Source organism: Crocodylus siamensis, chromosome 2 (assembly GCF_052110815.1).
Source record: "Crocodylus siamensis isolate JL-2025a chromosome 2, ASM5211081v1, whole genome shotgun sequence".
Lineage (NCBI taxonomy): Eukaryota > Metazoa > Chordata > Crocodylia > Crocodylidae > Crocodylus > Crocodylus siamensis.
In genome coordinates this window covers 8,141,796-8,169,169 of record NC_143396.1, presented here as the reverse complement: position 1 = coordinate 8,169,169, position 27,374 = coordinate 8,141,796, and the positions used below count along the sequence as shown (strand labels likewise).

The window sequence follows — 27,374 nt, the reverse complement described above, 5'->3', positions numbered from 1 at the left end:
TCAGTTGCAGCCTTGGCTTTCCTGGTTTGCTCCCTGCAGGACCGGACCAGTGCAGAATAATCCTCCTTGGAGGTGAATCCTGTCCTCCATCCTTTGTAGGCTTTCCTTTTTGGCCTCAGGAGGTCCTGCTAGGTCCCTGGAGAGCCAGGGGGGCTGCTGTGCCTTCTTGCTGCCTTTCCTCCGTGTTGAAATAGACTTAGCTTGTGCATTGAGGATCACTCCCTTGAGCAACCACTCTTCTTGAACTTCCCTCTCCCTGGGGTTGTGGTCCCTTAGGGCCTTACTGACCAGCCTCCTGAGCTTGTCAGAGTTGGCTTTCCTGAAGTCAAGGACTTGTGTTGCTGACTAACTTACCAGCTTTACGGTGGATGGTGAAGGTGATCGGCTCGTGGTCGCTGTCACCTTAGCTGTGCCAGTTTCAGCAGGGTGCAAATACTGGGGAGAGTTGATCTTCCGAGCACCTTGGTGTCTCAAATCTTGTCCTGCCACTTGATCTTTAGTACCTTGCACAGGAAGCAGAGCTGGAAGTGGTTTAATTTCTTGACAAGATGCTGGTAAATGGTCCAGGTTTCTCAGGCATAAAGGAGGGTCGGAAGGATGATGGCTTTGTAAACCTTCAGTTTTGTTGAGGTTCGGATGGCTCTGCGGTCCCAGACTGACTTGCGGAGTCTGCCGAAGGCCACGCTAGCTTTCGCTAATCTCACATTGACTTCATCGTCGATGTGAACAGCACAGGAGAGCGTGCTGCCTAGATAGGCAGACTTGTCAACCATCGGCCTTTGACTGAGACGTGTGGTTCCTGGGGTGTTGTGCCAGGTGCCGGTTGAAACATCACTTCAGGCTTCTTTGAGTTAATAGCGAGTCCGAAATTGTCACAGGCTAATGAGAGTAGGTCCACGTGAGCCTGTGCACAACGCACAGTCATCAGTGAAGAGGAAGTCACGAAGCATGGCTGTTTGGACTTTGGAGCCCACTCAGAGCCTGCACAGGTTGAAGATGTCTCTGTCAAAACAGTACCTGATCCCCATACCATGGTCATCATCTTGGAAGGCGTCTGACGGCATAGCCGACAGTCCCATGCTGGAGAGGGTTGGTGCGAGCACACAGCCTTGCTTAATGCCATTTGTGGCCAGAAAGGGGTCAGAGCATTCGCCACTCGCAAAGACACGTGCTGTCATGCCACTGTGGAACTGTCAGACCATATTGATGAATTTTTTGGGACATCCATACTTTTTCATGATTTCCCAGAGGCCTTCATGGTTCACTGTGTCGAAGGCTTCGGTTAGATCAAGGAGTGTGAGGAGAAGGTCGATGTTCTGTTCCTGGCATTTTCTTGAAGCTGCTGGGCTGCAAACACCATGTCAGTGGTTCTGCGTTCTTTTCTGAAGCCGTTTAGGTCCTTTTCCATATAGGAGCAAGCAATATGGGCACATCCTGTTAGGGGTGGTACTGCTCTAATTTAAAAAAAATAATTACGTCTCATCTAACTGGAGGCCCTGCCAGGTGCTGTGTTCCATACACATTAAAGATTGTATCATGCTAAAAACCTAGGATTTATAGACTTAAATAATTTCTGGGTGCAATTAACAGTATTGATTTAGTAACCAAAGCTGTCTTTGAAAAAATCTGCTCTTGGCATGAAGTGCTAGTAAGGAAGCAAGCAGTCACATTTTGTACTAATTTAACATTTGTACAGTATTGATAGAAGGAGCGTTGGGTCAATTAGCCCCTTTCTTGGCCAGCAAAGGATTGTTTCCTTAGTGCCTTCAAAAACAATTTGTCCGATACACTCTTTAAATTGTTCAAACAGTAGGTTTTACACCTCTTCTGGAAGACTGCTCCATAATCTGACTGTTTTTTAAGGACATTCCCCCGATGTCCTGCCTGAGTTTCTAAGATACGAGAAGTATTTTGTTTCCCTATGCCATAGTGTCATTTTGGTGGAAGGTGCTATTAAACCAGTTTTGTTTTCTTTTCCGTTTTTAATTAAAGACTTTTGAAATTGATGCGAGCAAGGGGAGAGTTGTAAAATGAAATCCCGAAGAGTGGAGTGGAGTGGAAGGAAGATTCGATACACCGGGCAAACAAACATAGCGTTCTGGGTTGCCTGGCAGTGCATCCTCGGGCAACAAATTTAAATAAACGTTTTGGACCCAGGAAGAAGTTTAGATATTAAAAACTATGCATTTGCCATGCTGGTTGGGGAAAGTGGTCAATTCTGAGCTTGCTAAACATGTGTGCCTCACAACCATAGGAGACCCATTCACTGCTTTCCTTTTTTCTTTGTTCCTCCCTTTTGCCAGACCTATCTACGTAATCTTGGCATTGACCAATCACCTTCAAGTATACTGACTCCGTTTGCACCCAGAGGTCCAATCAGAGAGGTTGAATTTTCCCCGTCCGAGCTCAGAACATTGAAGGGGTCCACTGACACGTTAACAAAGCACGCCCAGCTCTCTGAAGGTATGGGGGATGAGAGGATTTTGGTGCATGAACCCTTCGGGCACTTGGTTACCTCTCACTTAAGGCTGGTTGCATGCCATATATCAACTTTCTTCCTCTAGACCTTTTTTTTTGTTGTTTTTTTGAAGCTAGAGCTGCTCCCAACAAGAGTTTCAAGAATATGTTGCCATTATGCAAACAATCTGTTCTCTGGAAAGGCTGCAAGAATACTAATATGCATAATAATTTAACAAACTAAAAAAAAAGTGGAAATGTATTCACAATACTGATTGTACGTATGATTAATACTGATTATGTATTTTATGAATAAGTTTCTATTGATCTTTAGTGTGTCAAATCTGAATGTTCACTGAGGTAGTCACTCTGCTGCTGCATACTCTGGATCACAGTATTCATTTTGGCACGTACAAATATATGCTTTGAACATCAGTGTCTAGTGGGCTGAAACCAAAGTGCCCTAATATTTCAAGGGATTTGTTGTGATAAGTGGTTTTAAGTGAAGCATCACAGGTTGAAAGTAGTTTCTTAAATGCATCTTGGAATAATCAGAGATGCTTCTTGCCAAGAGGTCGAGGTTGAACATTTCTCTTAACTTCAAAGCAGAACATCTGCCAAATTTAAATCTTTTGTTTCCTTGTAGGAGGTTCTCTGTCTGCTGTCGACATCACACAGACCAGCTTTAACTCGGGCAATTCGACTCTCAGCATGTCAGTAGCAATGTGCTCGGATGCTGGACCTGATACTCCAGCACCTACTGAACTCTCACCTCAGTATTCAAGATCTTCGAAAGACAAACCATTGAGTCAGTGCAGTACTGCCGCCTACCACCAACTAGAACTGCTTACTCGTCTTCCAGATGAAGGCAGCTTGGAGTCTTCAGTTGCCCCAAGATTAGCCGAGCCAAGGCAGCAATTACAAGCTGTTGCTGCCGATTTCCACTCGGATGAAGAAGGTCCTATGCTTGTTTCAAAGCACGTTCAAGATCTGATCGATAGATGCGACTCAAGGGATATTAGTAGCAGCCTAGAGAAGTTGTCTACCAGTTTGTTGCCTGAGGATATCGGTGAAATGGAAGTAAAAGGAGAACTACTTTCTTCAAATGCAGTTGCCTCTGAAAATGAGCTAAACAAGGACCAAGGAAACGATCCTTTCATTGAATCCAGCACGTTGAAAGAGATCCAGAAGCTTTTAGCACAGGCAGAGAAAATGACTCTGAGTCAGTTTGATCCTGTCCCTTCTCTTACCCCCTCCAGAGAAGTCACTGACTCTTCACTGGCATCAGTTAAAAAGAAGGATGGCATTGAAGATTCTCGATTAGTGAGAGATGACAGCCCAGCGCTTCAAAGGCTGTTGTCCCGGGATGAAACGTTGACCAGAAAGAGCATGCAAGAAGATAACATGCTAATAAAGACTCTCCATTCCTGCAAGGACAGTTTAAAATCGGAAAGAGCACTTGCTGGCAATTTACCTGTCAGTCAAGAAACTGCAGAACTGCAGAACAGACCAGCAGAGAAAATAGCTGGTGAAGATTTCAGGGTAGCAAAACCCATTGGAAGGTCTGAGCCAGAGGGCTGCAGTAGTGCAACCACAGATAAAAACCTGCTTGCTCCTGTGGCTGTTACAAAGAGCGCCACAAGTAGTGAATCGAGCATCAGAAGGGTTTTAGAACTGGAAGATCCTCCTACCACAGCACCGCTGGGGACCAGTGCCACTGTCCTCGGGGACTGTGAGCACGGCTCATCTAAAGCTAGTTTAGCTGGCAGCAAGGAGGGGGATGTCATTCAAGGGAGTGATGACAGTAGCAGCTTAGATTCGCTAGCTGCCCGTGTCAGAAACCTTCTGAAATACGAATCCCCTGAGATGCACGCAACACAAATCCTGAAGAGTGTAGAGGAAGAGGAGAAAAAAGCGCGAAGTAAGAAAGAAACCGTTTCAGATGAGATGAAATAGTGCAAGCTTGAGAACCTTGTATCTTTAAATTTTATAGAGGTGGCAAAGCTATCCGTCTTTATTGTCCAGTCCAGTCTTTTGCTTTTGCAGATGAATATGTCATAAAATTGTGGTGGTGAGATGCTCCAGCTTCAACTTAAAGGTGGTTAGGTAGTTTCCCTCACTATTTCTGTTGGAAGTCCCATGCTTATGATTAGGAATTTTTTTCATCTCCTGTCTAAACTTATCCGCAGCCAGTTTGTATCCGTGTTGTTCCTGTGCCAATATTGTCCTTTGCTTAAATAGCTCTTTTCCTTCTCTGATGTTTACTTGCCACCTCCAATATATTCATAAAGGCAGTCATATACCCTTTCAGACTTCATTTTGCTAGGTTAAATGAGCCAAGCTCCTTTAGTCTCTTTTCATAGGATAGGCTCTCCATTCCTCTGGTCACTGGTATGACCCTTCCCTGCACCTGTTCCAGTTTTTTAATTTATCTGGGTTTTTTTTTTGTGTTTTTTTTATTATTTTTTTTTTTAGAAATGGGTGATCAGAGTTGTACTTTGTCTGTTTCAGATGAGGTCTCACCAGTGTCTTGTGCAGTGCCATTAATATTTCTCTTTTTGTACTGGAAATATCTCTGATGCATCTTAGGATTGTATCTGATGCAGCTGTAAAAAAGATAGCTTGATGTTTTGGCAAGCAAGGTTATTTGGGTAAATGTGATATCTTTTATTAGACCAACTCAGTAGTTGGAAAAAATTGTTCTTTACAAGCTCTCAGGCACAGGTGCCCTTCCTCAGGCTTGTCTGAGGAATTATTCAGTTGGTCTAATAACAGATATCACATTTACCCAAATAACCTTGTCTGCCTATGTCCTGAGACCAGGACAGCTACAACCAACACCCCTGAAACCTTGATGTTTCACACTCATTCTGTGGTTGACTAATACATCTGGGTCTCGTCATTTTTTCCAGCTAACGAGCTGGCATGTTACAGCAGAAATTCTTGGTTTTAGTCCCCAAATACACTATCTTGCACTTTGTGCTGTTGAATTGCATCTCATTTCTATTACTCCAGTTGTCTCCATTGTCTAATTGGTTCAGTGTAAAACTTCTATTTTCCTCTGCATTGAAAATGCCTCTCAGCTTTGTAGTAGGCGCTGCAGTTGTGATGGTCCAGGAAACATGCGAGAAGCATGGGGTTTTTTGGTAATGTCTTTTATTGGACCAACTGTATAATTAGGATACATGTTTGACAAACGACAGTGACCTGAGGAAGGGCACCCTGTGCCTGAAACCTTGTCTAACATCTCTTCCAATTATACAGCTGGTCCAATAAAAGACATTACCAAAAAAAACCTCTTGCTTCCTGCATGTGCCCTGGACCATCACAACTACAGCCCCCCCAAAAATCATGCTTCTCCCAACTTAATGCCATCAGTAGATTTCATTAAAACACACCTGCATTTTTGTGCCAAACTTATTAATAAAATATTAATCAAGATTGAGCCTTGAAGATCTTGCCTAGTGATCACTCGTGGTTGATATTTTCCTCCTAGGTGCTTTTATATTTTACCAGTCTCCCAGTTTTCTTGTTTATCCTCCAGCTTTTCCATCTCAATGACTAATTTCATGTGTATCCCTGAATCAAAGTCTTGTTAGATTTGATTTGTTGCATTTCCTTTGTTTAAAAAAACCTCAGTCATCCGGTCAAAGAATATACCAAGGTAGTTTTTTGTTTGGAACAGAAGAGGTCAGGAAGAACTGAATGAGCTTGTGGATTGGAATAATAAAAATGGGGTGACATTTAACAGGAGAAAACTGTGTCATGCTCTGATGATCTGATACATTCTCAGATCATAATGTAAAATCTTCTTACCAGCTGGAAATGACAAATATGATTGTGTTGCTCTGTGTCCACTCCTGCTGGCAAGTGTCGTCTTTTGTAAGTGAGAACATCATTTCTGGAAATTTTGTTAGGATTTGTTTTCATGATAAATAATGGTAGGACCTGTTGAGGGACAAACTTAATAACCTCGAAAACGGGCATAAAAGCAAGAGGTTGAAAGCTGGTAGAACAAACTACCAGGTTTTGAACTTGGACTAATAATTTTCTTTTGTAAAGTGGCAGCTCATTGCTGGGAAATGGCAGAGGAGGAGAAAGATGTAAATACAAGGGTTAATCATGGGTAACGGAGCCACCCATCATTGTAAGATGTATCAAATGAGGTATTTCCAGTAAGGACAGGGAGGTGTTACGGTAATTATTACTGTCATACCATAGACAAAGTGATCCCATGGTCAAGTCTAGTAATCTATTTAAAAAAAGTTCAAATGAAGAGACGTGGAAGAGAGCTGAAAACAATAAGATTGCTAACCATTTAGAGCACTGAGGTCTGGAACAGCTTTCAGTAGGAGGTGTGGGGGCAAACGGTATAACTAGGTTTAAGATGAATTTGATTGGTTTATAAAGTATTGAGGTTAACCGTGTTAGTCTGAAGACAGACAGCAGGTTGGGCAGGGTGGCACGCTGCTGGTCCGGGGAGGCCAGCAGCCCATTTTATCCGGTGCTTGGATGGAGCAGGTTTGTGCCTCTCTGAATCAGTGTGTGAGGTTCTACCCTGGCCTGCCTCTTTATGAAATACTGCTTGCCAAGGGGTTTGCACGTGGTATGGGACTGGGCTTGACCCTGAAGGTCTCTTGAAGTCCTGTACTTCTATGAGCCCTATTTTCTCTTTGTACATGCATTTAAAGGTGTCCTTCAAGAGAGTGGTGGTGAAGTGGTATTTGATTCACTATTGACGAACTACAGAGATGATTATGAGATCAGAATTAGGTAACAGGTGCATCATTCAGGTAGACGATCACTTAACGCAGGGGCGGGCAAATATTTTGGGCAGAGGGCTTACTGAGTTTTGGCAAGCCATTGAGGGCCGCATGACAGGCAGCCCAGGACAGATAAATATTAATTTTCTAAATTTTTTAGGGGCCCCACGGGCTGGATAGAATGGCCTGGCGGGCTGCATCCAGCCCCTGGGCCGCATTTTGCCCACCCCTGACTTAATGGCATCCTGTTCTAAAAAATAAAAATAAAAATGAGCAGCCAGTTTAAATGGTGTCCTATTCCTGGCAGCTGTCATCTTGTATGTCTTGCACCTGAGTCTGTTCCTGTCCATCTCTGATGAACAGAAGTGTGAGACTCACCTCTGTGTGGAAACTAGACATAGGAGAATGGGGCTTTCTATTGTTTTATGTCCTTTATTCACAGCCTGGGTGAAGCTGAAACTGGCTAGCCACCCCCATGGCTCCTTGCCAGATCTGAATGAGGAGGACAGGAAGAGAATAGAAGAAATCAAGGCAGAACTGCTTTTGAGTGCCAGGAAATCTGCATTAGCCAAGGTAAGGAGGAGCTATAGGAACTGATTTAAGGGAAGTTGTGGAAGGGGGCAGATGGTGTTTTGTGTGTTTATAACCACTGATTTTTGTCATTTTAGTAAGTTGTATGGTGGTGTCTTGCTAGCAACGATGATTTACCACGGTGACATTTAATGAAAATTTCACCTCTCCATTTAGCCTGAAATTTACAGGAAATACTATGAGAAATTTGATCGCTTGCCATTTACTGAATTGTAACTGTTTGTTTAAGGGTGTTCTGATTCATATATTCCAATATATTGCATCCTGACTTGAATTTGTGAGTAAGCCAGACAGAGACTATATCGTCTCCAATCTGTCCTTGGATTTCTGTTTTCAGCATTTGTCTGAGCTAGTGTTAGCCATACTCTGTGGGATTTGGGCATCTACTCATAGGTCTGTGCATCTGAGACTGATAGAGATTTGGAAGCAAAAAGAGTGGAATGGAAGAAAATGTGGAGATTTTATTTTGAGAAATTAGTAATTGGTGGAAGAGGCAGGTAGCAGACTGAAGGAGCCTAGAGATGATACAGTAAGAGGCAAAAAAATGAGAAATCGGAAGGGGGAGAGCAGGGGGCAACCTTTGAGGTAATCACAATAAACTTGAATTTCAGCCTCCACTCATCATCTGTCCTTCAGTGGCTGTCATCACCAGGAATCTTGTGCCCTGTAACAACAACGTAGTTAAAACAACTTTATTTTCCTTTCTGTGTAGTATATCTGGCCCTGAGATCCTCAGGAGAGAAGATAGCAGTGAAAGAAAAAAAAAGACACTCCAGATTATATCAGTATAATTGATTGTGTCCTTTGCCACATAATATCTTAGAAAATATCACCTCTGTGTACGTACATTTTATGATTTAACTAGCTTACTATGATGACTGTGTAGAGGACTCTAACTTAGAAAGGCTTGTTTTTGCTTTGCAACTCTTTGAAGCTGTTCTGTGGCTGCAGAAATATTGTTTCTTCAGGTTTTCCAACCAATCTTCTAGATTCTGCTTGGAAAGAGAAATGCAAGTGCGCTTCCTATTTCGAACAAAAACAAAAGTGGCAGCAAATAGATGGTAAATCCAAAGATTGGTTTATACTACTATACCTGATGTAAATGCAACATGAGAGACATGAGATGATACAGAGAAGGCTGAAGTATTTCATGCCTTTTTTTCCTTCAGTCTTCACAAACTGGGGCTAGCTGCCTCATAGTGAGCGGAGTTGGTAGCAAAGTTAGGGAAGGAGGCAAACAACCTCGAGTTAGGGTAGAACAGGTTCGGGTTCCCTTAGAGAAGCAGATGCTCTCAAGTCGGCAGGGTTGGATGGGATGTACTCTTGGGTACTGAAAGAATTGGCTCAGGTAATTTCAGAGCCAATCGCTGTCCACTGGGAACTCATGGAGGTTGGTTGAGTTCCCCGGTGATTGGAAAAGGAAAAATATAGTGTCCATCTCTGAAGAAACAGGATTTGGGGAACTACAGACCAGTCAGTCTGACTTTGATGCCTAGAAAAGTCATTGGGTATGTCTTCAGGGACTATTGAGAAGCACCTAGAGGATAACATGGTGGTTGGGAATAGCTAGCACAGATTCAGAGCAAGTCCTGCTGGCCAACCTGAACTCCTTCTGTCAGGTCTTGTGAATGGTGGGAAAGCAGTGGATGTGATTATACCTTGGCTTTGGTAAGGCTTTTGAGACTGTCTCCTACATCATCCTTGGCTGGGATGATGTAGTTGGGGCTGGTCCTGCTTGCAGCAGGGGGTTGGACTAGATGTGACCCCCTGAGGTCCCTTCCAGCCCTAACTTTCAATTATTTTATGTTCTCATGAACAAACTAAGGAAATGCAGACAAGATGAAAGTGCTGTGAAGTGGACACATAACTGGTTGGCACATTGTGTTCAACAAGTAGTCATCAATGGCTTAATAGCTAATTGGGGGGGAGGTATCAATGGGGGTTGTCCCAAGGTCTGTCCCCAGCCTGGTATCATTTAATACCTTCATTCATGTTTTAGATGGTGGGACTGAGTGCATGCTTAGCAAATCTGCAGATGCCCCCGAATTGGGTGGAGTTGCAGGCTGGGATCCAGAATGACCTGAATAGACTGGGAACATAGTTTGCAATCAGCCAGATGAGTAAGGTTGGGTTGGTAGCTAGTTAAATCATAAAATGCATGCACACAGAGGTTGGGTTGATTAAACAAGGATTGGGTCCTCCTTGCTGCCCCGGGAGTGCGCATAGCGGCGGGGAGCTGGCCCCACCCTCCCAAACCTGCAGCTGGCAGGCAGCAGTGGGGAAAGCCCGTAGCCCTGGCAGGTGGGGACCCCTTCTGTGTGTGTGTGTGTGTGTGTGTGTGTGTGTGTGGGGTGGGGGGGTGCAGAGGGCTGTGGCGGGGAGTGAGGGGCACCAGCAGGGCTGTTGCAGCTGTGGGTGGGGGAGTGAGGGGTGCATCAGCAGGGATGGAGAGGTTGTAGGGAGAGTGAATGGCATGAGCTGGACTGGGGGCTGTGCAGGGGGAGTGAGGTGCACGAGTAAGGCTGGGAGGGCTGTTGCGGGGTGGGGAGTGAGGGGTATGAGCAGGGCCAGGAGGCTGTGGAGGGGAGTGAGGGGCGTGAGCAGGGCCAGGGGGCTGTGGAGGGGAGGGGAGTGAAGGGCCTTTCTTTTAAATCATGGATTTTGGGTTTTTTTATCAGAGAATTTGTCACTTTTTTTATTGGGGAGAACCAGGATCCCTGGTTATAACAACAGGAATGTCACTTGCAAACCAAGGGAAGTGATTCTTCTGCTCTATTCAGCACTGGTGAGGTCTCACCTGGAGTCTTGTGTCCAGTTTTGGGTCCTGCACTTCAAGAAGGAGGTGGGCAGATTGCAGAGAGAGATCAGTAGAGTAACAAAAAAAAAAAAAGAGAGAAGCCTGCCATATGAGGAAAGGCAGCAAGAATGAGGGTTATTTAGTTTGAAGAAGAGAAGATTGAGAGGAGATTTGAGAACAGTCTTCAAATACCTGAAGGAGGATGGAGATGGGCTTTTTTCTGCGACTGCGGGGGTCAGAGCTAGGAGCAAGGGCCTCAGGCTGCAGCCGGGGAAACTTAGCTTGGAGGAACTTTCTGACTGAGGGTGGTCAAGCATTGGAACAAGCTGCCTAGACTAGGAAGGGCATCTCGATGCCTGGACGTTTTCAAGAGCAGATTAGACACGTGGCGGGGATGGTTTCGGCAGGGAGAATCCTACCTTGAGCAGGGGGCTGGACTAGATGACCACGTGAGACACCTTCCGGCCCTACTTTCCTATGACCCTGTGACTCTAAAGCTATTTTCCAGTACTCTTTAGATGCTATAATACAGCTTTCTCCTGGCTTTTCTTTTTTTTGATTGCACTGATTTTGAGTATTCTGGCTGGGGCAGGAAAGGACATGCTTTTTCTTTCTTGTGAGAATTGAACATTTTGTCCTGTTTTAACTCTGGACGAAAGGTCTATGTCAAATTGTTGCAAATTAGGAATAGAAAAATGTAGGCTCAAACCAATCGAGAGCTTTTCCCCCCATTTTGATCTTTTAAAAGGTTTGTTTATTAAACATTAGCTTAAATTTCAAAACAGAAAATGGTTTTGAAGTGAAACATCACGCTTCATTTTGCCGTTCTCAAAACCAACATGGGTAATTCATCAAAGCAGACCTTTTCTTGTAAGCGTTTGCGATTTTGAAATTTGTTTTTCATTGGAAAATTCTGATTTGTCATTGAACAGTTTCCAGCTAGCTCTACTACTGTCAGAGTTTCAGAATGAGATTGGAGATGCTCTGGCTTGAAGGAGACAGAGACAGGAAAAGCATAATATTTTTCTCTTTCTACGCTTGGAAGAACCAACTAAGACAAATTGCTCTTTCGAATTCATACGGTGAAGTCTTCCCCAGACCTTTCATTGTTGTCAGTGCTGTCTGCTGCAATTTTATGACTCTGCAGCTCTGTTTGAGCAATATGGGTTATGCCTCTTAGGTTTTTAGGAATGAAACTCATGAAACATTTAGCTTCTGAGATACTGCAGCCAGTCCAGTGGAAAATCTATGGGAGCTAGATGAAAAGAAAATGCAGAAGTGGAGGGGGGAGACTTATTGAGAGCCAGAGGGAGTCTAAGATCTTCCCTCCCCTGAGTTTTAAGGCTCCTAATCAGCAAAGCTATTACATTTCATCCTTGGGACATATTTAAGTGCTTTTCTGACCTGAGATTTAAAACACTAGAATAAAAAGACTACTGTCCATTTAAAAAACACCAACAAAAAACCCAACAACCACCCAACCCCAGTTTATGCTGAAGTTCATTGTTTTCCCAGTATGATTTACAATTACCATAACCAAAGAACGGAAAAATACATTTTTTTTCCCCAGCTTTTTCATTTTGTGCATTTGGCAGCTCAGTGTTTAGTCATTTCCACTGCATTCCTACATATTGAATAAGTTGATTTCAGAGCAGATCAGTTTGTGCCTTATCTCTTGTGAGTCGTTTCTCTGTTGCAGCTGAGGTCCGCATGCCCAAATAAACCCAGCGGCTGTCTCTTCTGTCATTACCTTATCACTGAATGCACCAGGGCATTTTTTTCCCCCCTGGGCAACGCTCAGGTTATAGGTCGGGTACATTAGGCAGCATATTGCACTCTCAGCAGCGTGCCTGTCTGGGCTGCAGAGCACCAGAGCAGGCGAGCCAAATGGACACTTTTCTTCTGATGAGCCGAAAAGGAAGGGTTCAGGCTCCCGGTGCTTATTGGCAGATTTGTCTTGTTCTCAAATGGGCCTGTTTTGTGAAATGCCACAAATGTCAGCTCTTCCTTATGCAGGATTCCTTTATCCTGCTTTATTACCTTTTTTACTTGAATCCAGGGTAAGATTCCCCTCCCCACCCTTCAATATGGGGGGCCACCCCCTCATCTTAGATTTAAGCACAAGGGAGGGGTGGGACCACTGGCTCCAAATCTCTGACCCTGAGCCTGGGGTCAGAGTCGGAGCTGCAGTTACTAGTCCCTGCTCCCCCGCTCCCCCAGCTCTTCTCTTCCTGCAGCTTCTGTTCTCTGCCACCACTCCCTCACCACCACCGCTGCTTGCTTTCCCATCGCACCCCAAAATTTGCCATAGCCCACCCAGCCCCCACTCCCAGCACCGCTGCCACCCATACCAAGCAGGGCGTGGACCCCAGCCCGCAGCTGCAGCCCGCCCTCCGCCACGCAGATCTGGGGGCACACGGAAATTATGAAGCTGTCAAGGTAGACCCTCTGGCCACTCTTAAAGCTCATTCCACCACAGCACTAATGCCTTCAGCCGTAGCAGTGGAAGATGTCCCTGGGGATCTAGCTACGTGCTTGTAATGCATTATCCTGTTGTTGAAGCCTTTGGGAAAGGTGCTGCATTTAGGAAGGCTGCATTCCCGTCCTTATCTTTCTGAAGGCCCTGAGGTCCCACGTGTATTGGTTCTAAGCAGCGATGTAGCAGAAACAATTAGTTAAATGTGCTTATGGGTGATCACTCAAAGCAGAAGGGGAAGTTGCCCACAGAGAAACAGGCCATTTTTGAGCTGTCATCCGTCTGCACAGTCCATGACCTGCTCCTTTTCCTTTGTGCCTCGCAGCTTGTTTTAGTAAGGATAATTGAGAAAGGGAAACATTAAACTGGTTTAACTGCACATATATTAGGGACTTGGAATAGTTAGACTGACTTTTAAATATCCTTTAGTTACACTGGTTTATGCTGCTAGCATGAGACTTTAAAGTAGGCATTATTAGACTATGAGGGTTTTCTTGCCTGAAGTGTTTTATTTCTGTTGACATTTTGGATGTGGGGGAAAATTGTGTTAATGTCTGCTTGAATTTACGGTTTAGATCAGACAATTTGTAATTCTCCTGACTGGCTTTATTTGTTCATTCCTTCATGTTGGCTGTTGGAAGAGCACTTATTCATACCTCCATATGGCCGTGTACTAATGAGATAGTGTTATGTTTTCCCAGTTGTCTCAGTCAAATGATAAAGTAATGAGTTGCATTGATTTTTTTTTTTAGGCTGAAACAGGTCATTTGAGCTTTGTCCAAGTCAATAGATTTGTTTTACGTTAGCTTTTACCAGCATCGTTTGAAAGGACACTAATTTTGAATGCCTTCAAATTAAGGGGATGCAGATGCAAGCGTTTTAAAGTGATATAGTTTTGTCTTTGCCAGTGAAATTCTGCTTCTAAAGAAATTAGAGAGGCCTAAGATTTTATGGAGCTAATATGAGCCCTAATGATTTTGCTATAAAACACTGCTGATCAAAATGACTTGTCTTATCTGTTTCTAGCATGTGATAACAGTGGTACTTCCTCTGACACTAATTTGTATCAAAAGATGATGGGATGCAGTGATGTAAGAAAGATCTGCTTTCTAGCATGCTGTGTGGAATGCGATTGGTGCTGTGATGGGATTAAACTCATGCTGTGTCTCTTAATCGGCAGACCCCATTGACTGAAGGAATGGTAGACTTCTAGTTGAGTTTTCTGCATGCATCTGGAAGTGTGGTGTTTACTGACTTTGCTTGCAATATAAGTTTTGCTCCCTACAGGTGTACTCTGTCTCTACTTTCTTTTAAGCATGCCATCTCTTGCATCTCTCAGGTAAGCTACGGTAGAGGTTTTGGCACTCCTTCCTTAATGAAGGCATTCTTGGGAAGCTAGGGTTTTTCTTTTCTATCAGCATCCCTGAAGGGGAAGAACCAGAAAAAAGGCCACTTTTTGGTCTGGTTGCTGTTCCTTGTAAACAGGCATACCTTTAAACCCTGTTCTGTAGTGGCTGTAGCATGTTTAAAATGTCCATTATTAATCCAGAGAGTTTTGAAGGAAAGCCTTTTCTATTCAGCCATTATCTGTGTATTTGCATATACGTTATTTAGTTCTACCATGCAGTAAACTAGAGTAACCAGAGCCAGCAAATGAACCCTTTAGATCTGTTCTATGCATTGCTTGTACTCTGCAACACTACGCAAAAGCTTTTGCAGAGAAACCAAGCTTCAGAAATTGGAGAGCAAAACATGGAGGAGATGCTTTCTCTACCCCTGAGGAATTTACATGTAGAGCAGGGGCGGGCATTTATTTTGGGCAGAGGGCCACTTACTGAGTTTCAGCAAACCATCGAGGGCAGATTAAAAAAATTAGAAAATTAATATTAGGGGCCCCACAGGCTGGATAGAATGGCCTGGCGTGGCCGCATCTGGCCCCCAGGCCGCATTTTGCCCACCCCGATGTAGAGGTCATACCCTTCTGCCACGCAAATTCGGAGGAATTGTGCCACTGACAGCAGTGCCAGCGTGTATCGTGCTCATAGACATTTGAAAGAGAGCACCGCGTCACCTGGAAGAGAAAGTAGGACAGCATCTTTTCTTGTTCCATTGATGAGCTATACCATGTTCATTTATAGTTTTATTCAGTTCCTAAGCAAATCTGTGTGGATGGATGGATGGACATGGCTAGATAGAAATAAATATAATGTTGGATATAACCTGTGTTTTAGTCACTAAATCAAGCCAGGAAAAAAGGAGATAAGTCTCAGTTAAAGAAAAGCCAGTTGGAAAGGACCACTGGGTCTTTACCTAACCCGTACGACTGTGCAATTTGCAGATTACACTGAGAGACCTCCGTTTTCAGTAGTGAATTAGGTGATCCATGCATAACTTTTTGATTAATTTTGAGTTTATTAAGTGCTTTGGAACTACAGAGGGTTTATAAATGCAGAATAAATATCGTGATGGTTGATACAGATCAATTCAATATCGGCTTTCATAGCGATGAACATATTGAATCGAATGAGTGCATTTTCTAGGCGCTTTTAAAAATCTTTTCTGGTAAGTAGCTAGTCAGGATCTGGAAATCTAAAAAATGTTTCCCTGGATTGCAAAGTCTAGCAGTCTTAACCGCTTTCTAAAACAAGAGGACGATCCAGTGGGAGACGTACATGTTTTAATTGGGAGGGGGAAAAAGGTGAGATCCATCTGGAGACTGAAAAGATATTGCAAACTAACAGTTGCTTTTTAAAAAATTCTTGATTTTTTTTTTTAATTTTTTTTTTTTTCCAATTGCATTTTAATTTTCTTGTCAGTGTGTCAGTGGCTTGCACTTGTGTATGTGTTGTTCTCTGTTGGAGAGACTTATTTCTTAGCATCGGGGAAGAGCTATTGAATGTGGGAAGTACAAAACTTCAAAGCTCTTTAATTAAAAATTTTACTCGTGTGTCAGTTTAAAGAATAGCTTTTTGCTCCGTTTTTGTCAATAATTGAGTTTTCCTGTGACTTGATTATGAAACGTGCTTGCACTTCAGAAAGTCTGCTGGAGTGGAATGACTTAATACATCAGGGAGAGTTTTATGTGCCCAGATCTTTCTTCTAGTGACAGCTATATCATGGCAGAAGATCTGACAGCAGCAGTGTTCTCATAACCTTAAAAATGTCCTTTCTGGTTTAAATGAAAAGTGTGTTTTGAAGGCCGAGACTGAGCTGTATGGCAAAATGGGCTTCTGTGAAACCAGCCAGTTGTTTTCACAGAACCTCAAAATTTAATTTAGTAGCACTCTCGAGGCATGAGTGCTTGAGGATGGGACAGTTTTGTTCACGTCGCGGCATGTGATGGGGAGCCCCTTGGTAGCTCGTGACCTAAAGAGCAGAAGGAGCTAGTCAAGTTTGACATGGCTAATGGCCAAACCTTATTATGAAACAGTGAATATTGATGTCTCCAGGCCCCATCTGGGATCCAAGTCCTACTGTATTAGGCTGTATGCAAACATTGGAGTATGAAGAAAAGGAGATTAAGAAGGAGCATGATGGCAGCTTCCCAATGTTTGAAAGGTTGCTGCAAAGATGACTTAAGAACCAGTGTGCTCCCTTGCTACAGAAGGCGGTGCACAGATGCGAACTGTGGAAAAACAGGGTTAGGGCAAATTTTCTAACTACGAGACCAGTAGAAGCGTGGGACAAGTTGCCCCAGGGAAGTTGTGGGTACTTTTGAATTGGAGGTTTTCAAGAGCAGGCTGGAAAGACATCTATTTAGGATGGTTTAGATATAGCGTAGCCCATGTTTGTACAGGGGCAGTTGGCTCAGTGGCCCAAATGATCCCTTCCACTCTGATCAGCCTATGAACAAAAAGTTAAAAAGACTGTCTTGAAGACTTTACCATCTAGGTTTATGCCAAGCTGCAAGTGAAACGAACCAGTGGAAGGGTGGGCATGTGGGAGACCAGATAATAGTGAATAAAGTGTGCAAGTTCCTGATTGTCAAGAAGCACTTACCACTTTCCCCTTGCCTGTCTAGGGAAAACCTAAATGTTGTAAAACCTGGAAAAATCTTTTTATGAACTTCACCACTGGGGTTTGGTATGTTGTGGGATTGAAAAGGCACTAGCTATGTACCTGGCACATGTGGAGGGAAGTCCCTGCTTGTAGTCCTATGGGCAGTTTTACTCCAAAGTGTGAGTTTTCCTCTATGACAGCAGAACTTGTTATTTCTCATGTTAGTATTTGTCTGAATTTTGAAACTCTGGTCCTTATTATAGATGCGTACACCTTTTTTTTTTTTCTTTCAAGAATCTGTGTTTTTTGCCTTTTCAGGATTCGTGGGGAAACAGCTCAGACATTATACCAAGTCACAGCCATAATCAGAAGTACTACCCTGAACATTTCCCCTCTCCACATAGCGAACAGAAGCAAACTGACAACCAGATGCAGGATTTCGAACTTGAGCCTTCAGAGTCGTATGGAAGATGGGTCATGCCAGTATATACAATTGACTCACCTGATTATTCTCTATCGAGTAATACACAGTTTAAAGCTTTGGATACCTTCCAAGCACAAATCCCAAACCAGCTTCACACCCTGGCAACTAATCCCTTTGATATCAGTATTGAGCTTACCCCCTCGTGTAAAGATGTGGATGCATGGTTGATGGGATTGGTGGATGCGTCTAATGCACAAACAGAAGAGGAAGTGCGTTTTCCAGCTCAGAAGAAGCTATCTGTAGAAAAACCATCTGCAGAAATTGCTAAACAGATTACCTCCATCACATTTGCATCCAGAAAACGTTCCTCATCTCCTGTCCTTGGTACTAGCCTTACTGAAGATGTTCTTCATGGTGTAATACCATTGCAAGTTGGATCTACTAGCATTGAAAAGCAGCAACTTGAAAAGCGACATCTAGAAACTTCTGAGTCATGTCCTTCAAGTCCAACAGCCACTTGCACTCTAGCTAGTGGTGTTAAGCCTACTGCAGACCAAGACAGTTTTCACCATGTAGTCACGGATGTTGCCAAACCTGGAGCTCATCTAGGGAAAGACCAAGCCCAAGAGTCTAAATCCATATATCCTGACCCATGTTTCAGCCTTGTGGGAACTAGTTTTGAAGCAGCTCAGACTTCTGCTCAAGATGCTGTTGGGCTGGGCAGGCTTAATGCCAGACTTCCTGTGGCTGATTGTGATAAGAAATTTAATCAAGAATCAAATACGTTGAATGAACCCGTTCCCATAAGTTTTTATCAGCAGGGAAAGACGAGTCCCTCCAGCCAAGCCCAGTTTACAGAAGATCCAGTTTATAGCCCACAAGCTCATTTGCTTAAAAGCCATAATAATTTGACAGAGAAGGAGGATAAGCTTCCATTTGATATATTCTCTCTCCATCAGGCAGATATGGAGACAGGACATGGTAATGGGATACACAGTCCCTCCCCAGATCAGCTTTTGGCCGCCATGCCGGTATCCCCTTCATCTCCAACAAAAAAGGCTTTGTCTTGTGTCCGTATAACTCTGTCCCCAAAATGTGCTACTTCAGAGCCATGTGGTAACCTCAGAGCTGAAGCAGAAACAAGGTTTAACGACAGAATTAAGAGTGATGTTCAGCCAACACTAGTAAGGTCTCCGAAAACTTCGTTAGAGCCTGTCTCAAAGTTACCAACCACTGAACTTGTTCCAATGGATCAAGGGTCTTCATACTTCCCAAGGCCAGGATCTTTACCACCTCCATCTCCTGTGCATCCCTTTGTTCCAGGCACACCAGGACTAGCACACGATATAAAGCGTGTGCCCCTGGAAAGCAGCCAGAGAGTCCCCTCCCTGAGGGAGGCACACACCAGAGGTGTGGATACAAGTGGACGTAATGTGCAGGATGGCTTCAGGACTCTGGTTTCTGCACAGACTGGAAAAACAACATCTGATGCCATTACTCAGATCACAACAGAAAGCCCTGAAAAGACAACGTTTTCAGCAGAGATTTATGTTAGTACAGAAGAGGAGGAAAACCCTGCCCTCGTATCCTCTCGCCAGAAGGCATGCAGAATCCCCAGCCTTGGCGTTTCATCTCAGAACCAGATTTTCTCATCCCACAGGCCAGCTGGTGAGAGATTCAGTGCATCTTCCGCAAATCTCTGGCCCCTTTTTCCCCCACCCAACTTTGCCAAGTCAGGAGTTTGGTTTCTTGTCTTTTTAGCATGAGAACAAAACCTTTTTTTTTTTTTTTTTTTTTAAAGAAGTGTGGAAATAGGACCACCGAGCGACTTTGGTATTTGATCCTGGAATTTAAAACAATGCCTGTCAAAGATCTTTGGGGCCAGGAAGGGAGTAACCTGGCTATTCACTAGGGTCTACACAACTTAAAACGCCCTAGTGCGATTCTGTTCCATAAAGAAAAGCCATGAATACATCTACTTTTTGTAATACATGGTCATCTTGCTTTTAAGATAGGATCTCAGGAGAGCAGTGTGGCGGAGGACCTACCACCTTTTACCTTAGCTGGTTTTCAGGGACTTGAGCAGGGTGGAAGAGAAGTGCACTTGGGTGCCTAAATGCTGGTGGGACGGGTTTTACGCAGCTGTTGAGAGCAAATGTGCTAGTACTGATACGTAATCAGCATAGACCTCCCCTGGTGCGTTACTCCCATCAATGCAGTCAGGTGCAAATTTACACCCCTCACACCAAAGAGGGCTGTTATACATTAGCAGTGTCTGCAGACATAACATCTATTGAATTTTCTTTGCCTAGGCTCTGGCTGTCTCTTGAGATGCGTGTAAAATAACCCCAAGAAGTCATACGGTGCTGAGGAAAGATTCTTTATGCGGACACCTTCAGCTCAATTGAAATGGGAGTCCTACATGAATTAATGGCTTGTTATCTGTATTGTTAGGAAGCAGTAAATCTTCCAGTACTTGTTAACTGCAGCAAGCCGAATCCTTCAGTAGCTTCAGCATAACAACACATTGTATTTATTGACCTAAATTGGGCAAGTGCCTATAATAGCATAGATATATGATTTCACTGTGAGCAATGTTGGCATGTTAGTAATGTGTTTTAGTTACGTAGTGGTGGTCTCAGTCACAAATTTTATTAGTCTTTAAGAGAAATTGTGGCTTATTAAGGCATCTTATCTAGCTATTAATCAGGTCAGCCCTCTAAACAGCAGGTAGGTGCTTATCTGCTGATTCTTTAATGAGCATATTCTTTAGGGAAATAGTCAACCTGCACACTGATCACAAGCTATGCAGCCCATTTTCTGGGATTTGTGTTGGCCTTTGTATTACAGAAGGTTGTATTACAGCATTGTATTTTGATTTCTGTTTCCTACGCTGCTTTCAGTACGTGCAGATCAGCCTTTACTGGTGCCGTACAAGCCTTCTGGTAGCAGAGAGATGTACTACGTTCCCCATCCAAAGGAAGCACCCAGAATATCTCCCGTCAGGTCAGAGACCACTATTGAGAGCTCTCACTCAGGTATTTGCATTTCTCTGAACTTTTACAAAGCCGAGCCAAAGTCTCTTCTGAGGTTCAAGCATAGAGCGGTTGTAGTCAGTTGGGCCAGATATGCGTAATATATTTGCAAAACATCTTCTTGTCTGTTAGATTCAGTTCTGTTTTAAACCATGTGCATTTAGAGTAACCGCATTGGTTTCAGTAGTTATTCTGCGCAGATCCATAGTGCGTGACTAAGAATAGAAAGTCGTGCTGTATATTTATGCTGCTTGTATTTTGGCTTTATAACACAACCATGGAAAAGCTTGGACTTGAAGAATATGACTTTGAATTCTTTAGTTAAAAAGAGATGTTATTACTTTGATCTATTCCTACTGCATTGCTCAAGAGTTTCACAATTGCTGGTAGATTTTTCTTTTAGTTCTTTTTTCTCTCAGGAATTGCATTTTGGATTATATCATTTTCCCCACCAGTTCTCTCTTCCCTTCTAATCCAGTTCCCCACTTCTATATTTCCTCTGGCACATTCCCTTTTGATGTATCTCGTTACTGATGCATTCTGAAGTGTTGTGTGATGCTAAGCATTAAAGAAAGTTACCAAATGCATGATCTAGAACAGGGCTGCTCCACCTCCAGCCCATGGCCAAATGCAGCCCACGGAGCTGTAACATCTGGCCCACAGGGCTCCCCGTGGGTAGGGGAATTTGGCCGCCCTCCCCTGCTGCCAAATTCCCAAACCCAAGCCTCCTTGCGTATCAGAGCTGGGCCACATTGACCCCTTCTCCCCCCCCCACACACATACACACACACTTTTTCTCCCCTACCCCACTGCTGGGGGGATTGAGAGCAGGTCTTGGCAGATGCAACTTTCTCATGACATCATGGCATCTCTATGCAACCAACCAGTGTGTTTGTCAGGAGAGGCAAACCATGGATCATCTTTGGAGATGCCCTGTAGCACCACAGTGCACCCCACAAGGTCTGGCAACACCAACACCAGAAGCAGCGGCCTGTGCAGAACATTGGGAGCAGACCATATAGGAAGGCTGGACTGGAGACATGATGAAGAAGATGACTGTGGGGCTGGGTTGAGCCTCCTCGTGTCCCTGCCCCGACTCCCGTGACTGGGTAGGGGTTGGGTCCAGCTTCCTTTCCTACTCACGGGGCCAGGTTGGGGCTGGGTTTATCCGGGTCTGCCCCTCCACCTCTCTCCGCATGGCTGGATGGATCACTGCCATACCTGTGCCATGTGTTGGATCAGCACCACCAGCCAGATCCAGCCTGTGGGTGGACTGCCCACCGCCTATGCAGCCCGCTGGCCAAAAAGGTTGAGCGCACTAAGTGAGTTCATTTTAGGCTTAAATATAAAACGTTTGATTTCTGCTTTGAAATTTTTCAAACTACTATTTTTGAGGTTAAAGAGGCAAATAACTCATGATTTATCAACAATGTGGCCTGTTTCTCTTGAAATATTGTCAGTAGCAACACGTGCAGCATCTTAGACATGATGGACCTAATTTTTAGGTTGGCGTCAAGCTGGGCTTCCCTTTGACATACAGGCACTTGTGGACACAGTTACTGTCGCAAAAATGGTCCATCTCCCTGCTGTGTGGGCACAGTTGAGTAAATAAGGATGTTAGTCACATTAACTGTGCTGGGTACTACCGGTAGATTCAAAATTGCATCTGTGGTTATTTGTATCTATATAATTACTGGAGCAGGAGTGGAACTTGAGGTTTCAAATTTGTTGGTCTTTCCTGTTTCCAGTTCGGTTTGCTCTATGATGCTATAATGTCTCTGAAATATTATGGGGCAGAGAGAGGCAGATGCAATACAATGGTTTTGCAGAAACTATGCAGATGCCATGTTGACCTGACATACCTCAGGCTTTTAAAATAAACTGCACAGGAGTGGAGGAAACAGAATTAAATGACTGCTGAACGTAACCATGCAGAGCCGACAGAATATACACCAGTGAGTTGCCTTTTTAGGCTTTCCAATTGTTATGACACAGGAACGTGGCATTAAGGGAGTCCTGCTGTAAAAATGTATTGCTGTCTTGAACCTTTTGTCTGGAGCTTGCACAAAGGTAAACATTTTATATAGTTTCATAGTTTCATAGTTAGTAGGGTTGGAAGGGACCTGAGCAGAACATTGAGTCTGACCCTGTGCCATGGAAAAAATAAAACGGGGTGGGGGGGAAAAAATCCCTCTAGTTGCAGTTTTGTGTACTACCAATTTTCTCCATCACTTTGTATTCAGTGGAGAAAATTTCTGTGCCTATCAGTCAGCAAAAATATCTACAATTTAATATGGGCTCAGCAGGAGGGAATATGGACTTCTTGGGCCTGTTTTCAGGTCCCCAAATGGCTTGTCTGAATAACCTAACTGTGCCTCCTACCCTATCAGCAGAGTGGCTGTAATACTTGCATGCCTCAACATGAAATACCTTGTGATGCTGGGATCAAAGACCTAGTAGAAAAGGTGCATAGTAATAAGTGGCTAATTCAGTTTTCTTACGTACTGCTTTGTTAGGACAACTCTGATCATGGACGATCAGCTGGGTGCCCTGCTGATCATTCCTTATTCGATAGTAAATCAGCCTGGACGTAGTGGGGATTACAGAAACGTGGTGGGACGCAACGCATGATTGGGCGGTCAGTGTCAAGGGCTATAGGCTGTACAGGAGGGGCAGGATAGGAAAGAGAGGTGGGGGCGTGGGTGGGTCCTCTATATTAAGGAGGAATACACATCCTCGTCAATTAGCAAGGAGTCAGGGGAGGGGCACTCTGAAGTGCTTTGGGTTAGGGTACAAGGCAGTCGAGGGGAAAGAGACTTAACGGTGGGAGTCTACTACAGACCTCCCAACCAGGGAGAAGAGCTTGACCAGGAATCCTTGGGTCAGCTCACAGAGGTAGTGAAGGCTAAGGATGTGGTAGTCATGGGGGACCTGAACTTCCCGGACATCTGCTGGGAAGAGCAGTCAGCCAGGTCTGACCGCTCACGTCGGTTCTTGGCCAGAGTGCGGGACCTCCATCTAACCCAGGAGGTGCCCAGCCCCACCGGCGGAGACGCCTTGTTGGACCTAGTGCTGGCCACGGGTGATGACCTGGTGAGGGGGCTGCGAGTGCTCGACTCCCTGGGCGACAGCGATCATCGCCCGCTGGGATTCACCATCCAGCGCAAAGTGGCAAAGGCATGCAGTAAGGCAGCGGTCCTAGATTTTAGGAGGGCGGGCTTCAACGAGCGAAGGAGGATAGTCGGAGAAGCGCTGAGGTCCTGGAGGGGAGGGGAGCCGGGTGTCCAAGGAGAGCGGTCGCTCCTTGAGGAGACGATCCTCCAAGCCCAAAGGAAGGTAATCCCAACGAGGATCAAAGGGAGCAGGAGGGCACACAAGCCTCCGTGGCTCACCAAAAGCATCCGGGAATGTCTCCTTGCTAAGGAGGCTTACACCCAATGGAAAGAAGGGTCATCACCAGGGAGGACTATTCTGTAGTTGCTCTGGGATGTAGGGCGGGGGGGTCAGGAAGGCCAAGGCAGAGATGGGACTGGGACTACCTTCCCAGATTAAGGACAATAAGAAGTCCTTTTTTAAATACATAGGGGGTAAAAAGAAGGTCCCGGGTAATGTGGGGCCCTTGCAGGACGCGTTGGGAAACTTGGTGGCCACACCAGACGGCAAAGCTAACATGTTTAACGATTTCTTTGCCTCCATCTTCCTAAGTAGGGACCAGAACAGCCACCTCCCTGCTGGGCCCCCCTCGGGCCCCGGGGGAGGCACACCTGGGCCACGGGTTAGCGAGGATTTAGTTAGGGAGCTTCTGGAGGGGTTGGACGTATTCAGGTCAGCCGGCCCAGATGATCTCCACCCTAGAGTTGTAAAGGAACTGGCCGAGGTCATTGCAAGTCCCCTGGCACGACCGTACGAGCACTCGTGGTGCTCTGGTGAGGTACCGGAGGACTGGAAGAGGACCAACATGGTCCCCATCTTCAAAAAAGACAGGAAGGAGGACCCGGGAAACTATAGGCTGGTTAGTCTTACCTCGATCCTAGGCAAGCTGTTCAAGAAAATTATGCTGGCACACATCCATGAGGGGCCAGCGGGAGACTGCATGCTAGGGGCAACCAACATGGGTTCATCAGCGGCAGGTCCTGTCAGACCAACCTGGCGGCCTTTTACGATCAGATCACCAGATCATTAGACACAGGGGGAGCAGTGGACATCGTCTTCCTGGACGTCCGGAAGGCTTTTGACACTGTCTCTCACCCCGTTCTCATTAAGAAACTGGGGGCTGTGGTGTCGACACCCACACAGTCAGATGGGTCACCAACTGGTTGGAGGGCCGCACCCAGAGGGTGGTGGTGGATGGGTCCTTCTCAACCTGGAGGGACGTGGGCAGTGGGGTCCCCCAGGGCTCGGTCCTTGGGCCCGCACTGTTCAACATCATCAGCGATTTGGACGAGGGGGTAAAAAGCACCCTGTTCAAATTTGCTGATGACACTAAGATGTGGGGGGATATGGGCATACTGGAAGGATGCAACAGGCTACAATCTGACCTAGAGAGGTTACAAGGGTGGGCGGACAAGAATAGGATGGGTTTCAACACAGACAAGTGCAAGGTGCTGCACCTGGGGAGGAACAACCGGCACCATACCTACAGGCTGGGGAACTCCCCTCTTGTCAGCACGGAGGCGGAAAAGGATCTTGGAGTCATCATTGACTCCAGGATGAACATGGGCCGGCAGTGTGGGGATGCGGTCAGGAAGGCCACCCGCACCTTGTCCCGCATCCACAGATGCATCTCGAGCAGGGCCAGGGAGGTGATCCTCCCCCTCTATGCGGCACTGGTCAGGCCGCAGCTGGAGTACTGCGTCCAGGTCTGGGCGCCGCACTTCAGGAGGGATGTGGACAGCATGGAGAGGGTCCAGAGGAGGCCGCTTGTATGATCAGGGGGCAGCAGGGCAGGCCCTATGAGGAGAGGCGACGGGACCTGAACCTGTTCAGCCTCCAAAAGAGAAGGCCGAGGGGGATCTAGTGGCCTGTTATAAACTAGTCGGGGGGGATCAGCAGGCATTGGGGAAGTCCCTGTTCCCCTGAGCACCGCCAGGAGTGACCAGGAATAGCAGTCACAAGCTGGCAGAGGGCAGGTTTAGGTTAGTTATCAGGAGGCGTGACTTCACAGTCAGGGTGGCTAGGGTCTGGGACCGACTTCCAAGAGAAGTGGTGCAGGCTCCTACCCTGGGGGTGTTTAAGAGGAGGTTAGATGAACACCTCACCGGGGTCGTGTGACCCCAGTACTCTTTCCTGCCATGGCAGGGGGTCGGACTAGATGATCTGCTCAGGTCCCTTCCGACCCTGGAAACTATGAAATCAAACTCCTCTGTGTGCTTAGTTGCCTTTTGTTGATTTACTTCATGATTAAAGTTTGAATCTGGCCTGTTCTGGAAGGTGTAATGTCTTCCTGCTTCTTCTCTTAACCTCTTCCTCATTACCAGAGCTCCTATGATTGCATGGCTTGCTTTCTTTGTAGGATCGAATGATGCTGTCCCTCCAAAATTTCCAGTGAACGTACTGGGATCAAGGGAAGAGAGTCCTCCAGACGTAACTATTAAACACAAAGAGGGTATCTACAGTAAGAGGCCTGAGCCCAAGCTAGCCTGGGGAAAAGAAAAAATGGCACCACAAGAATCTGATACAGGTAATGAGATGGCATGCATTTCTTCTGTTCTCTATTTCTTGTGGGATATTGTGTGGTAGGAACACAGGACTAGGCATTGGGAGCTGTGGTTTCTAGTCTTAGTACTTGCTGATATTACAGGGTTGTACTCAAGTCTCTGAACCCGTCTGTGCCTTGCTTGGTAGATTAAGAATACTTGGTCATGTGCAGGGGCCTTCAAATTGAAGTATATATTTTGAGGTCATCCAATAAAAGGTACTAATTTGTGAGTGATCGCCCATTGTCACTAGTATAAAGTATGATTCTCCATCAAGCGTGGGAAAGGATCCTGAAACCACTGAAGCAGACAGCAATTTTGTGATGATGAGAACTTGACCGGATGCTCTGCAGACTTGATGGCCCTTTTGTTGATATCTAGGGAGACCCGATGTGGCACAGCCCGGCATCGGTTCATCTCTGTGGTGACATTTCACTCCAGTTGATAGCCATGTGTCAGGACTTCTCATCCCCCCTCCTTTCAGCCCATCTGCTTGCGTTTTGTAATTTCAGTTGGTTGGGTTGGAAGGGACCTGAGCAGATCATCAAGTCCAACCCCCTGCCACGGGCAGGAAAGGATGCCGGGATCAAACGACCCCAGCAAGGTGTCTGTCTAGCCTCCTTTTAAAGACCGGCAGGGTAGGAGCCAGCACCACCTCTCTTGGAAGCTGGTCCCAGATCCTAGCCGCCCTGACCGTGAAGTAGTGCCTCCTGATGTTTAGTCTGAATCTACTCTCCATCATCTTATGGCTATTATTCCTTGTTTCTCCCAGTTGTGCTTGGGGGAACAGGGACTCTCCCATTGCCTGCTGATCTCCCTTGGCCAGTTTATAGATGGCCACCAGATCCCCTCTCAGCCTTCTCTTGTGGGTTGGTTGATTTGAAAACAAAGGATTGATTCTTGGAGGCCAAAGGACAACTTTACCACTGCTGCATTTTTATTGTAAGTTCAAAATCACAGAGTGGCTACCATTCCTCTTGCATTTGGCTACTAATTCCACTAGAGAGAGATGTATTTCTCTGTGTGGCATTTTGAAAGACATATTGTCACAAACGAGGGAGGAGCTCATTGCAAAGAGGTAATGTAATTATAGTCAGTAATGAGGGGGGAGACCAGAAACACTTAAGTTGCAAAAT

At 45.3% G+C, this 27,374-nt stretch overlaps 1 protein-coding gene across 4 annotated transcripts in view; it reads left to right on the top strand.

Annotated features, from left to right (window-relative positions):
* The window catches only part of ALMS1 (ALMS1 centrosome and basal body associated protein), a 124,817-nt gene that overhangs the window by 61,159 nt on the left and 36,284 nt on the right, over positions 1–27,374 (top strand). For all 4 annotated transcript variants that reach the window (XM_090035115.1, XM_090035113.1, XM_090035112.1 and 1 more), the window contains 6 exons: positions 2,304–2,463; positions 3,104–4,378; positions 7,663–7,793; positions 17,402–19,175; positions 20,411–20,545; positions 26,055–26,222. In XM_090035115.1, coding sequence (XP_089891241.1) covers positions 2,304–2,463; positions 3,104–4,378; positions 7,663–7,793; positions 17,402–19,175; positions 20,411–20,545; positions 26,055–26,222 — 3,643 coding nt within the window. The remainder of the gene's footprint in view (positions 1–2,303; positions 2,464–3,103; positions 4,379–7,662; positions 7,794–17,401; positions 19,176–20,410; positions 20,546–26,054; positions 26,223–27,374) is intronic.